Below are 13,698 nucleotides of genomic sequence, written 5' to 3'. Positions count from 1 at the left end.
AATATCGGATCGGGACATCCCTAGTACTTGTGGTACTAAGTGCACTTGTGGTACTACTGTAGTAAGTGTACTTGTGGTACTAAGTGTACTTGTGCTTGTGCGTGCAGCTCGCCTGCCTTTCAAGCGTCTGAACCCTGAAGGTCAGGAGAAGGACGTGTCCAAGCGTCCTCGTCCACACGCGTGTCCTGAAGCACACCAGTCCGACCGAGAGAACGCCAACGAGTCGTCCCCGCTCGCCGTGCTCGCGAAAACCCCTTTGGTGGACGGTCGAGGCCCCCTGGATTGCTTCCTGAGCCACAAACGCCCCTCGGCTCCAGACCAGGGCATCATCGACCTGACTGAAGACACCTTGTCTCCTGTCAAGTCCTTCACGTCAGAGGCGGCTCCTGCCTCATCCGTGAAAGACCAAGCAACAACCTGGTCCCCCAGGAAGACCGGCGGTGCGGACCATCCGGCTGCCAAGCAAGAACTAGCCAAGGAGGTGCAGGACCAAGACAAAGCAACAACCTGGTCCCCCAGGAAGACCAGCAGTGCGGACCATCCGGCTGCCAAGCAAGAACTAGCCAAGGAGGTGCAGGACCAAGACAATGCAACAACCTGGTCCCCCAGGAAGACCAGCAGTGCAGACCATCCGGCTGCCAAGCAAGAACTAGCCAAGGAGGTGCAGGACCAAGACAAAGCAACAACCTGGTCCCCCAGGAAGACCGGCAGTGCGGACCATCCGGCTGCCAAGCAAGAACTAGCCAAGGAGGTGCAGGACCAAGACAAAGCAACAACCTGGTCCCCCAGGAAGACCGGCAGTGCGGACCATCCGGCTGCCAAGCAAGAACTAGCCAAGGAGGTGCAGGACCAAGACAAAGCAACAACCTGGTCCCCCAGGAAGACCGGCGGTGCGGACCATCCGGTTGCCAAGCAAGAACTAGCCAAGGAGGTGCAGGACCAAGACAAAGCAACAACCTGGTCCCCCAGGAAGACCAGCAGTGCGGACCATCCGGCTGCCAAGCAAGACCTAGCCAAGGAGGCCCATGACCAAGACTTGGCACAGTTAAATACCACACGGGAGAGTGAGGGGGAGGAGCTGAAGGTGTCCCACAATGTCTCCAGTTTGGGGAATGTGTCCACGCAGTCACCATCATCCTGCACTTCCACACCTGAGAGCTCACCTGAGAGGAGCAAGCCTGATGGACTCACACCAAGCAGCACACCTTCAGTACGTACAATACACACATACATACATATATATATATATATATATATATATATATATATATATATATATATATATATATATCAGGGCCCCCTTGAACACTGGCTAAGAGTGTTCAATTCCTTTATGTTTTTGTTGACTTAACTGGGATCCCTGAAGCATTGTTGACTAATTGACTCCATTTTTAGTTGGCACAGAAGTGGAAAAGACTAATTAAAAAGTTTCAATCCTGTGATAGACACATTTAGTTACCTGCTTAAAGATTGCAATGTCCTCCTAGCACGTTGTCACTAAATCATACAACATCTGAAACATGTATACTGTACTACTATGAACATCTTCAAGCTGATATATTTTCTTCCTAGGAGCCAGCAAACACTCCTAAAGTCCCTGCAGATCAGAAAAGGACGAAAAGACGCTCGTTAAAGGTGAGCTGATCTCTTGTTTGGTGGTTTTTTTCAACCCTGTAGCTTCATGCGGGCCATATTGCCAGGGGTCAATGAGAAGGGCAGTTAGCACCGTAACCTTTACACGCACGAAAAGAAAGACAAATTATTGCATGAATCGTCTAAAAAGCAGCTTTTTAAACATGTTCAAAGGTTTCCCCTTTAAAGATCTGAGTAACAAGGCAATGGAAAATGATGGATTGAAGTACCACTGACAGTCTCACACACACTCGGTGTGGTGAAATTACCCTCTGCATTTGACCCATCACCCTTGATCACCCCCTGGGAGGTGTCCATTTTCATTTATTTCAAGTCCTAAGAAAAGATAAATGTCTTACTTACCTATCAAAGAGGAAATTAAGAAGTGTGGCGTCAGATAAAAAAAATCTTCAATGGTCTCCATCTTTCAAAGGCATCCCCGATACAAATCCTGGTTTTGTTCCTGGCTTTGTCATGAATAAGTTGAGAATGGTAACGAGGCCTTTGAGATTGACTAAGGCAGTGTTTTTCAACCTTTTCTGAGCCAAGGCACATTTTTTTCCATTGAAAAAATTCTGAGGCATGCCACCAGCAGAAAAAAAAATAAAAAAATGAAACTCAGCAGCCGATATTGACAATAAAACGTTTGTTCTCGCAATTGTTTGATATGAATTCAAACCATAAGCAAGCATGCATCACTATAGCTCGTCTCAAAGTAGGTGTATAGTCACATCACGTCGTGACTAATTTGAGTTTTTTGGTGTTTTCCTGTGTAGTGTTTTAGTTCTTGTCTTGCGCTCCTATTTTGTTGTTGATTGTCATGTCATGTACGGATGTACTCTGTGGACGCCGTCTGCTCCACACGCTGTAAGTCTTTGCTGTCGTCCAGCATTCTGTTTTTGTTTACTTTGCAGCCAGTTCAGTTTTAGTTTTGCATAACCTTCCCTAAGCTTCAATGCCTTTTCTTAGCGGCACTCGCCTTTAGTTTATTTTTGGTTTAAGCATTAGATACCTTTTTACTTGCAAAGCATTGTCGTCGTTACCTACATCTACAAAGCAATTAGCTACCTGCTGCTTCCTACTGATATGGAAGAATATTACACGGTTACTCTGCCGAGCTCTAGACAGTACAGACACTCAACAACGGCACATTTACAGATTATAATTACTGGTTTGCAAAAAATATTTTTAACCCAATTAGGTGAAATTACATAAGCTCCTACGGCACACCAGACAATATCTCACTGCACACTAGTGTGCCGCGGCACAGTGGTTGAAAAACACTGGACTAAGGTCTGACATGTTTAGTAACTTTACCAGTGGCAGTAGCCAGACCAAGATGGCGGTGTGTAACTGGCAACCTAGATGTTAAAGTACCACTGATAGTCTCACACACACTAGGTGTGGTGAAATTACCCTCTGCATTTGACCCATCTCCTTGTTCCACCCCATGGGAAGTGAGGGGAGCAGTGAGCAGCAGCGGTGACCGCGCTCTGGAATCATTTTGGTGATTTAACACCCATTTCCAATCCTTGATGTTGAATGCCAAGCAGGGAGGTAATGGGTCCCATTTTTATAGTCTTTGGTATGACTCGGCCGGGATTTGAACTCACAACCTACCGATCTCAGGGCGGACACTCTAACCACTAGGCCACTGAGCAGGCAAGCAGGATTTGACACACTCACAGACTTTTGACTAATTGGTCAAAAGGTGGAAGGGGGGCATCGAAATATTACATATGGCACCTTTAAGTGTAATAAAAACATCTTGATCAATAACTTTATTTGGTGATGCAAAAATGGAATGTCCATATCTGTGATTACAAATATTTCAAAGTCTGTATTTAGTAAGTAGTCTACGTGGGATTAGAGACTTGACAGGTGTGTAAATAGAAGGACCAGACTGAGTCCTGATCCTTCTGCCCTTGAAGACTCAACAGGAGCAAGAGTCCAGGCTGCGTGTGCGCCAAGAGAGGGAGCGGCTGAAGGAAGAAGCCAAAGCTGCCAAAGACAAGAAGAGGGAAGAGAGCCGCAGGCTGAAAGAAGAGCGCGAGAAGGAGAAGCGCGAGAAGAAGGAGAAGGAAGAGCAGGAGAGACGGGAGAAGAAGGAGAAGGAGGAGTGGGAAAAGGCAGAGAGGGTCAAAGCGAAGGAGGAGCAACGCAAATCCAAGATAGAGTGAGTCAAACCTTCAATCTCTCAAGGCATACCAAATGTCACCTTCACCACACCAAATGTCACCTTCACCACACCAAATGTCACCTCCACCACACCAAGTTCACTTTCATCACACCGAATGTCACTTTCACCACACCGAATGTCACTTTCACCACACCTTATGTCACCTTCGCCACACCGAATGTCACCTTCGCCACACCGAACGTCACCTTCGCCACACTGAACGTCACCTTCGCCACACTAAATGTGACCTTTCCCAGGGCCAAGCTGGAGGAGAAGCGAAAGAAAGAGGAGGAGAAGCGCATGAAAGAAAAGAAAGAGGTGAGTTCATGACTGCACATTAGTTCCTTGTGAATGTTGGATTCACTTGAAATGTCTTCCTATAAAAGTCACCTGATCATAGCAATTGCACCATTTTTAATTTATTCTGATTGCACCTTTAGACTCCAAAATACACCTGCTTTCAACATTACGCTCGTTAAATTATCACAATTATCACGTTAACACAAGCAGATGAGGTGTGTTGTGTGTGTATGATTTTGTACATTGATGTTACACCCATGTCATTCACAACAACACAACAGATGACATGTGTTGTTTGTGTATGATTGTTTGTACATTGATGTTACATCCATGATGTCGTTCACAACAACACAACAGATGAGATGTGTTGTGTGTGTATGATTGTTTGTACATTGATGTTACGTCCATGATATTGTTCACAACAGCACAACAGATGACATGTGTTGTGTGTGTATGATTGTTTGTACATTGATGTTACGTCCATGATGTTGTTCACAACAACACAACAGATGACATGTGTTGTGTGTGTATGATTGTTTGTACATTGATGTCACATCCATGATGTCGTTCACAACAACACAACAGATGACATGTGTTGTGTGTGTATGATTGTTTGTACATTGATGTCACATCCATGATGTCGTTCACAACAACACAAGCAGATGAGATGTGTTGTGTGTGTATGATTGTTTGTACATTGATGTTAAATCCATGATGTCGTTCACAACAACATAACAGATGAGATGTGTTGTGTGTGTATGATTGTTTGTACATTGATGTTACGTCCATGATGTCGTTCACAACAACACAACAGATGACATGTGTTGTGTGTGTATGATTGTTTGTACATTGATGTTACGTCCATGATGTCGTTCACAACAACACAACAGATGACATGTGTTGTGTGTATGATTGTACATGGATGTTACATCCATGATGTCGTTCACAACAACACAACAGATACGATGTGTTGTGTGTGTATGACTGTTTGTACATTGATGTTACATCTATGATGACGTTCACAACAGATGACATGTGTCGTGTGTGTATGATTGTTTGTACATTGATGTTACATCCATGATGTCGTTCACAACAACACAATAGTTGACATGTGTCGTGTGTGTATGATTGTTTGTACATTGATGTTACATCTATGATGTCGTTCACAACAGATGACATGTGTCGTGTGTGTGATTGTTTGTACCGTATTTTCCGCACTATAAGGCGCACCGGATTATTAGCCGCACCTTCTATGAATTACATATTTCATAATTTTGTCCACCAATAAGCCGCCCCGGACTAAAAGCCGCGCCTACGCTGCGCTAAAGTGAATGTCAAAAAAACGCTGCGCTAAAGTGAATGTCAAAAAAACAGTCAGATAGTTCAGTCAAACTTTAATAATATATTGAAAACCAGCGTTCTAACAACTCTGTCCCAAAATGTACGCAAATGTGCAATCACAAACATAGTAAAATTCAAAATGGTGTAGAGCAATAGTAACATAATGTTGCTCGAACGTTAATGTCACAACACACAAAATAAACATAGCGCTCACCTTCTGAAGTTATTCTTCATTCGTAAATCCTTCGAATTCTTCGTCTTCGGTGTCCGAATTGAAAAGTTGCGCAAGCGTGGGATCCAAAATGGCCGGTTCCGTCTCGTAGAAGTCATCGGGAGTCAGTGTCGCTGTTGTTCTGTGAATCCTGCCTTCCGGAAAGCTCGGACCACAGTTGTGACCGAAATATCTGCCCAAGCATTTACGATCCACTGGCAAATGTTGGCGTATGTCGTCCGAGGCTGTCTGCCCGTCTTAGTGAAGGTGTGTTCGCCTTCGGAGCTGTGTGAAAAAAGCCACCCGGCCTCTTCGCGTAAACTTCCCTTAACCACTCGCTCATCTTTTCTTCATCCATCCATCCCTTCGAGTTAGCTTTTATGATGACGCCGGCTGGAAAGGTCTCTTTTGGCAAGGTCTTCCTTTTGAATATCACCATGAGTGGAAGTTAGCATGGCAAGCTAGAACCACAGTGAAGGATGACTTCTCATTCCCTGTGGAGCGAATATTCACCGTACGTGCTCCCGTTCCACAGTGCGGTTCAGTTGCTGTGAAATACGGTAGTAATCCGTGTGCGGATGGAGAGATTGCGTCTTTTTATGAACCGGATCGTTTAGTAGGAGCCATTTTGTGGTCTTTACAGATGTAAACAGGAAATGAAACGTACGGTGATATCCGCGCGTTTTTTCTTCTTCTTCCGGGGGCGGGTGAAGCGCTTCCTGTTCTATGGGGGCGGGTGAAGCGCTTCCTGTTCTATGGGGGCGGGTGCTTTCCTTGGCGGTTGCTTGCGTAGAAGAAGAAGCGCTTCCTGTTCTACCGGGAAAAAAGATGGCGGCTGTTTACCGAAGTTGCGAGACCGAAACTTTATGAAAATGAATCGTAATAAAGCGCACCGGGTTATTAGGCGCACTGTCAGCTTTTGAGAAAAATTGTGGTTTTTAGGTGCGCCTTATAGTGCGGAAAATACGGTACATTGATGTTACATCCATGATGTCGTTCACAACAACACAACAGATGTGTTGTGTGTGTATGATTGTTTGTACATGGATGTTACATCCATGATGTTGTTCACAACAGATGACATGTGTTGTGTGTGTATGATTGTTTGTACATGGATGTTACATCTATGATGTCGTTCACAACAACATAACAGATGAGATGTGTTGTGTGTGTATGATTGTTTGTACATTGATGTTACATCCATGATGTCGTTCACAACAGATGACATGTGTTGTGTGTGTATGATTGTTTGTATATGGATGTTACATCTATGATGTCGTTCACAACAACATAACAGATGAGATGTGTTGTGTGTGTATGATTGTTTGTACATTGATGTTACATCCATGATGTCGTTCACAACAGATGACATGTGTCGTGTGTGTATGATTGTTTGTATATTGATGTTACATCTATGATGTCGTTCACAACAGATGACATGTGTCGTTTGTGTATGATTGTTTGTACATTGATGTTCCATCCATGATGTCGTTCACAACAACACAATAGTTGACATGTGTCGTGTGTGTATGATTGTTTGTACATTGATGTTACATCCATGATGTCGTTTACAACAGATGACATGTGTCGTGTGTGTATGATTGTTTGTACATTGATGTTACATTTATGATGACGTTCACAACAGATGACATGTGTCGTTTGTGTATGATTGTTTGTACATTGATGTTCCATCCATGATGTTGTTCACAACAACACAATAGTTGACATGTGTCGTGTGTGTATGATTGTTTGTACATTGATGTTACATCTATGATGTCGTTCACAACAGATGACATGTGTCGTGTGTGTGATTGTTTGTACATTGATGTTACATCCATGATGTCGTTCACAACAACACAACAGATGTGTTGTGTGTGTATGATTGTTTGTACATTGATGTTACATCCATGATGTCGTTTACAACAGATGCCATGTGTTGTGTGTGTATGATTGTTTGTACATGGATGTTACATCCATGATGTCGTTCACAACAACACAACAGATACGATGTGTTGTGTGTGTATGATTGTTTGTACATGGATATTACATCCATGATGTCGTTCACAACAGATGACGTGTTGTGTGTGTATGATTGTTTGTACATGGATGTTACATCCATGATGTCGTTCACAACAACACAATAGATGACATGTGTCGTGTGTGTATGATTGTTTGTACATTGATGTTACATCTATGATGTCGTTCACAACAGATGACATGTGTTGTGTGTGTATGATTGTTTGTACATGGATGTTACATCCATGATGTCGTTCACAACAACACAACAGATGACATGTGTCGTGTGTGTATGATTGTTTGTACATTGATGTTACATCCATGATGTCGTTCACAACAGATGACATGTGTTGTGTGTGTATGATTGTTTGTACATGGATGTTACATCCATGATGTCGTTCACAACAACACAATAGATGACATGTGTCGTGTGTGTATGATTGTTTGTACATTGATGTTACATCTATGATGTCGTTCACAACAGATGACATGTGTCGTGTGTGTATGATTGTTTGTACATGGATGTTACATCCATGATGTCGTTCACAACAACACAATAGATGACATGTGTCGTGTGTGTATGATTGTTTGTACATTGATGTTACATCTATGATGTCGTTCACAACAGATGACGTGTTGTGTGTGTATGATTGTTTGTACATGGATGTTACATCCATGATGTCGTTCACAACAACACAACAGATGACATGTGTCGTGTGTGTATGATTGTTTGTACATTGATGTTACATCTATGATGTCGATCACAACAGATGAGAGGTGTTGTGTGTATGATTGTTTGTACATTGATGTTACATCCATGATGTCGTTCACAACAACACAACAGATGACATGTGTCGTGTGTGTATGATTGTTTGTACATGGATATTACATCCATGATGTCGTTCACAACAACACAACAGATACGATGTGTTGTGTGTATGATTGTTTGTACATGGATGTTACATCCATGATGTCGTTCACAACAGATTTGTGTTGTGTGTGTATGATTGTTTGTACATTGATGTTACATCCATGATGTCGTTTACAACAGATGACATGTGTTGTGTGTTTATGATTGTTTGTACATGGATGTTACATCCATGATGTCGTTCACAACAACACAACAGATACGATGTGTTGTGTGTGTATGATTGTTTGTACATGGATGTTACATCCATGATGTCGTTCACAACAGATGACATGTGTTGTGTGTGTATGATTGTTTGTACATGGATGTTACATCTATGATGTCGTTCACAACAACACAATAGATGACATGTGTCGTGTGTGTATGATTGTTTGTACATTGATGTTACATCTATGATGTCGTTCACAACAACACAACAGATGACATGTGTCGTGTGTGTATGATTGTTTGTACATGGATGTTACATCCATGATGTCGTTTACAACAGATTAAGTGTTGTGTGTGTATGATTGTTTGTACATGGATGTTACATCCATGATGTCGTTAACAACAACACAACAGATACGATGTGTTGTGTGTGTATGATTGTTTGTACATGGATGTTACATCCATGATGTCGTTCACAACAGATGACATGTGTTGTGTGTGTATGATTGTTTGTACATGGATGTTACATCCATGATGTCGTTCACAATAACACAATAGATGACGTGTCGTGTGTATGATTGTTTGTACATTGATGTTACATCTATGATGTCGTTCACAACAGATGACATATGTCGTGTGTGTATGATTGTTTGTACATTGATGTTACATCCATGATGTCGTTCACAACAACACAACAGATGTGTTGTGTGTGTATGATTGTTTGTACATGGATGTTACATCCATGATGTCGTTTACAACAGATGAAGTGTTGTGTGTGTATGATTGTTTGTACATGGATGTTACATCCATGATGTCGTTCACAACAACACAACAGATACGATGTGTTGTGTGTGTATGATTGTTTGTACATGGATGTTACATCCATAATGTCGTTCACAACAGATATGTGTTGTGTGTGTATGATTGTTTGTACATTGATGTTACATCCATGATGTCGTTCACAACAGAAGACGTGTTGTGTGTGTATGATTGTTTGTACATGGATGTTACATCCATGATGTCGTTCACAACAACACAACAGATGTGTTGTGTGTGTATGATTGTTTGTACATTGATGTTACATCCATGATGTCGTTTACAACAGATGAAGTGTTGTGTGTGTATGATTGTTTGTACATGGATGTTACATCCATGATGTCGTTCACAACAACACAACAGATACGATGTGTTGTGTGTGTATGATTGTTTGTACATGGATGTTACATCCATGATGTCGTTCACAACAGATATGTGTTGTGTGTGTATGATTGTTTGTACATTGATGTTACATCCATGATGTCGTTCACAACAGAAGACATGTGTTGTGTGTGTATGATTGTTTGTACATGGATGTTACATCCATGATGTCGTTCACAACAACACAACAGATACGATGTGTCGTGTGTGTATGATTGTTTGTACATTGATGTTACACCCATGATGTCGTTCACAAACAACATGTCTTACCTATTGGTATTTGCTGATGAGTATTTGGTATATTCCGAAAATGTGCGTATGTCCGCCATTGTAGTCCGCGCCGTAGTCAATAAGCTCCTCCTTTTTCTCTATGCTCTTGTTATGGGGCATTGTAATGTAAATAAGAGCGCCTACAAAACGGCGCATCCCGAAGAGACGGTCAGAAAGCATCTTGAGGATGTTCTGTAAAACATAATCCATGCGACATTTTGACCAAATAACCACCATGACATGTTATGTTGACCACAAGGAAGTGTTTAAATGTAGAAAACTAAAATTATAATATGGCCCCTTCAATGCGCTTCAATCCGGGGCGTCCTACGGTCTGAAAAATATGGTGAGTTAAAACAAGCAGTTGAAAAGTAGGTCGTTGTGTGGACGAGCATCAGGTCATGTTTCCAAGCATTTCCGCGCGTACTTCCATCTCTGTCCTCCAGACTACACCTGATGAAGCAGTAATATTAGTAACATCTACACACACCACGCTGTAACCTCTATCCATGTGGCCTTTGTCTCCTAGCGCATCAAAGCTGAAAAAGCAGAGATCACCAGGTTTTTGCAGAAATCTAAAATCCAGCAGGCTCCAAAGGTGAGTTGAGCTCAGTCTCTGCACACACATTTCTCTCTTTGAATCCAACTTCTGTGTCGGACTCTGTAACACTCAGGTGTGTCTATAAGAATAAACATGACATCATTCTTAGAAGACCTACTAATTGGACTTGTGTGTCAGACTGTAACACTCAGGTGTGTCTATAAGAATAAACATGACATTCTTAGAAGACCTATTAATTGAACTTGTGTGTCAGACTGTAACACAGGTGTGTCTATAAGAATAAACATGACATCATTCTTAGAAGACCTATTAATTGGACTTCTGTATCTATACAAATAAACATGACATCATTTTTAGAAGACCTACTAATTGGACTTGTGTCTATAAGAATAAACATGACATCATTCTTAGAAGACCTACTAATTGGACTTGTGTGTCTATAAGAATAAACATGACATTCTTAGAAGACCTACTAATTGGACTTGTGTGTCTATAAGAATAAACATGACATCATTCTTAGAAGACCTACTAATTGGACTTGTGTGTCAGACTCTGTAACACTCAGGTGTGTCTATAAGAATAAACATGACATTCTTAGAAGACCTATTAATTGAACTTGTGTGTCAGACTGTAACACAGGTGTGTCTATAAGAATAAACATGACATCATTCTTAGAAGACCTATTAATTGGACTTCTGTATCTATACAAATAAACATGACATCATTTTTAGAAGACCTACTAATTGGACTTGTGTGTCTATAAGAATAAACATGACATCATTCTTAAGACCTACTAATTGGACTTGTGTGTCTATAAGAATAAACATGACATTCTTAGAAGACCTACTAATTGGACTTGTGTGTCAGACTCTGTAACACTCAGGTGTGTCTATAAGAATAAACATGACATCATTTTTAGAAGACCTACTAATTGGACTTGTGTGTCAGACTGTAACACTCAAGTGTGTCTATAAGAATAAACATGACATTCTTAGAAGACCTACTAATTGGACTTGTGTGTCAGACTGTAACACTCAGGTGTGTCTATAAGAATAAACATGACATCATTCTTAGAAGACCTACTAATTGGACTTGTGTGTCTATAAGAATAAACATGACATCATTCTTAGAAGACCTACTAATTGGACTTGTGTGTCTATAAAAATAAACATGACATCATTCTTAGAAGACCTACTAATTGGACTTGTGTGTCTATAAGAATAAACATGACATCATTCTTAGAAGACCTACTAATTGGACTTGTGTGTCTATAAGAATAAACATGACATCATTCTTAGAAGACCTACTAATTGGACTTGTGTGTCAGATTATGTAACACTCTGGTGTATCTATTAGAATAAACATGTCATCATTCTTAGAAGACCTACTAATTGGACTTGTGTGTCAGACTCTGGCCGCTGCCTGTGGGAAGTTTGCTCCCTTCGAGATCAAAGAAAACATGTACATGGCGCCGCTGTGCCGGGTTGAGTGCGAGGAGTCAGCCCTGGAGGAGCTGGACCGCTACTTGTCGCACCCCACTGACAGCCCCCGCTCACTTGGGGACTGGATCAACCAGAAGCCTCGCCGGTCAGGTCCTACCAGAGCCAGATTGCCCAACACTGTTAGGTGAGGCAAATTACTGCTTCTGGTTAAAGCAGAAAGTGTATCATCATTATTATTATCATCATCCATGCATTCTTCTTCAGGGACTGCATAGCCGTGGATGGGCCCAAAGGAGAAGGCGTGCCGGACCGCCAACAATATGGACCCATGAAACTGCTGCTGTTTCACCTGAACCACCGACCAGCTTACTGGGGCACTTGGAGGAAAAAGAGTCGGCACATCACAGCGCGCTGCCCCTTCAGGCAGGACAAGGTAGGGCTGGGCAATATGGCTGAAATTTTTTTTTTATGGATCAAAATCCATAATTATTGATATTACCGTATTTTCCGCACCATAAGCCGCCCTGGGTTATAAGCCGCGCCTTCAATGAACGGCATATTTCAAAACTTTGTCCACCTATAAGCCGCCCCGTGTTATAAGCCGCATCTAACTGCGCTAAAGGAATGTCAAAAAAACAGTCAGATAGGTCAGTCAAACTTTAATAATATATTAAAAACCAGCGTGATGTGGGCGCGCATGGAGTCGTATATCAACATGGACGGAGCTGCGTGAAAAAAGCCACCCGGCCTCTTCGCGTAAACTTACCTTAACCACTCGCTCATCTTTTCTTCATCCATCCATCCCTTCGAGTTAGCTTTTATGATGACGCCGGCTGGAAAGGTCTCTTTTGGCAAGGTCTTCCTTTTGAATATCACCATGGGTGGAAGTTTCTGGCCATTTGCATGGCAAGCTAGAACCACAGTGAAGGATGACTTCTCATTCCCTGTGGTGCGAATATTCACCGTACGTGCTCCCGTTGTATCCACAGTGCGGTTCACAGGAATATCAAAAGTCAGTGGAACCTCGTCCATGTTGATAATGTTCTCTGGCCGGATCTTTTTTTCAGCTATCTTGTTTTTACAATATGCACAGAAAGTAGCCAGCTTTTCTTGAAAGTCTTTAGGCAGTTGCTGTGAAATAGTAGTCCGTGTGCGGATGGAGAGATTGCGTCTTTTCATTAACCGGAAACCTGTCGCTTAGTAGGAGCCATTTTGTGGTCTGTACAGATGTAAACACACAAAGGAAATGAAACGTAATATCCGCGCGCTTCTTCTTCTTCTTCTACGCGGGCGGGTGGTTGCTTACAGTAGAAGAAGAAGCGCTTCCTGTTCTATGGGGGCGGGTGCTTACCTTGGCGGTTGCTTGCGTAGAAGAAGAAGCACTTCCTCTTCTACGGGGAAAAAAGATGGCGGCTGTTTACCGTAGTTGCGAGACCGAAACTTTATGAAAATGAATCTTAATATTAATCCATA

General features: G+C 42.1%; 1 protein-coding gene across 2 annotated transcripts in view; it reads left to right on the top strand.

Moving 5' to 3' along the window:
- chaf1a (chromatin assembly factor 1, subunit A (p150)) overlaps positions 1 to 13,698 on the top strand; it is a 38,043-nt gene that overhangs the window by 9,136 nt on the left and 15,209 nt on the right. For both annotated transcript variants that reach the window (XM_061978347.2, XM_072915121.1), the window contains 7 exons: positions 108 to 1,210; positions 1,573 to 1,635; positions 3,564 to 3,808; positions 4,069 to 4,129; positions 10,751 to 10,819; positions 12,192 to 12,409; positions 12,490 to 12,658. In XM_061978347.2, coding sequence (XP_061834331.2) covers positions 108 to 1,210; positions 1,573 to 1,635; positions 3,564 to 3,808; positions 4,069 to 4,129; positions 10,751 to 10,819; positions 12,192 to 12,409; positions 12,490 to 12,658 — 1,928 coding nt within the window. The remainder of the gene's footprint in view (positions 1 to 107; positions 1,211 to 1,572; positions 1,636 to 3,563; positions 3,809 to 4,068; positions 4,130 to 10,750; positions 10,820 to 12,191; positions 12,410 to 12,489; positions 12,659 to 13,698) is intronic.

The sequence above is a fragment of the Nerophis lumbriciformis genome, linkage group LG18 (genome assembly GCF_033978685.3).
Source record: "Nerophis lumbriciformis linkage group LG18, RoL_Nlum_v2.1, whole genome shotgun sequence".
Lineage (NCBI taxonomy): Eukaryota > Metazoa > Chordata > Actinopteri > Syngnathiformes > Syngnathidae > Nerophis > Nerophis lumbriciformis.
The sequence above is the reverse complement of the archived record's forward strand: the minus strand, read 5'-3'. Positions and strand labels throughout refer to the sequence as shown.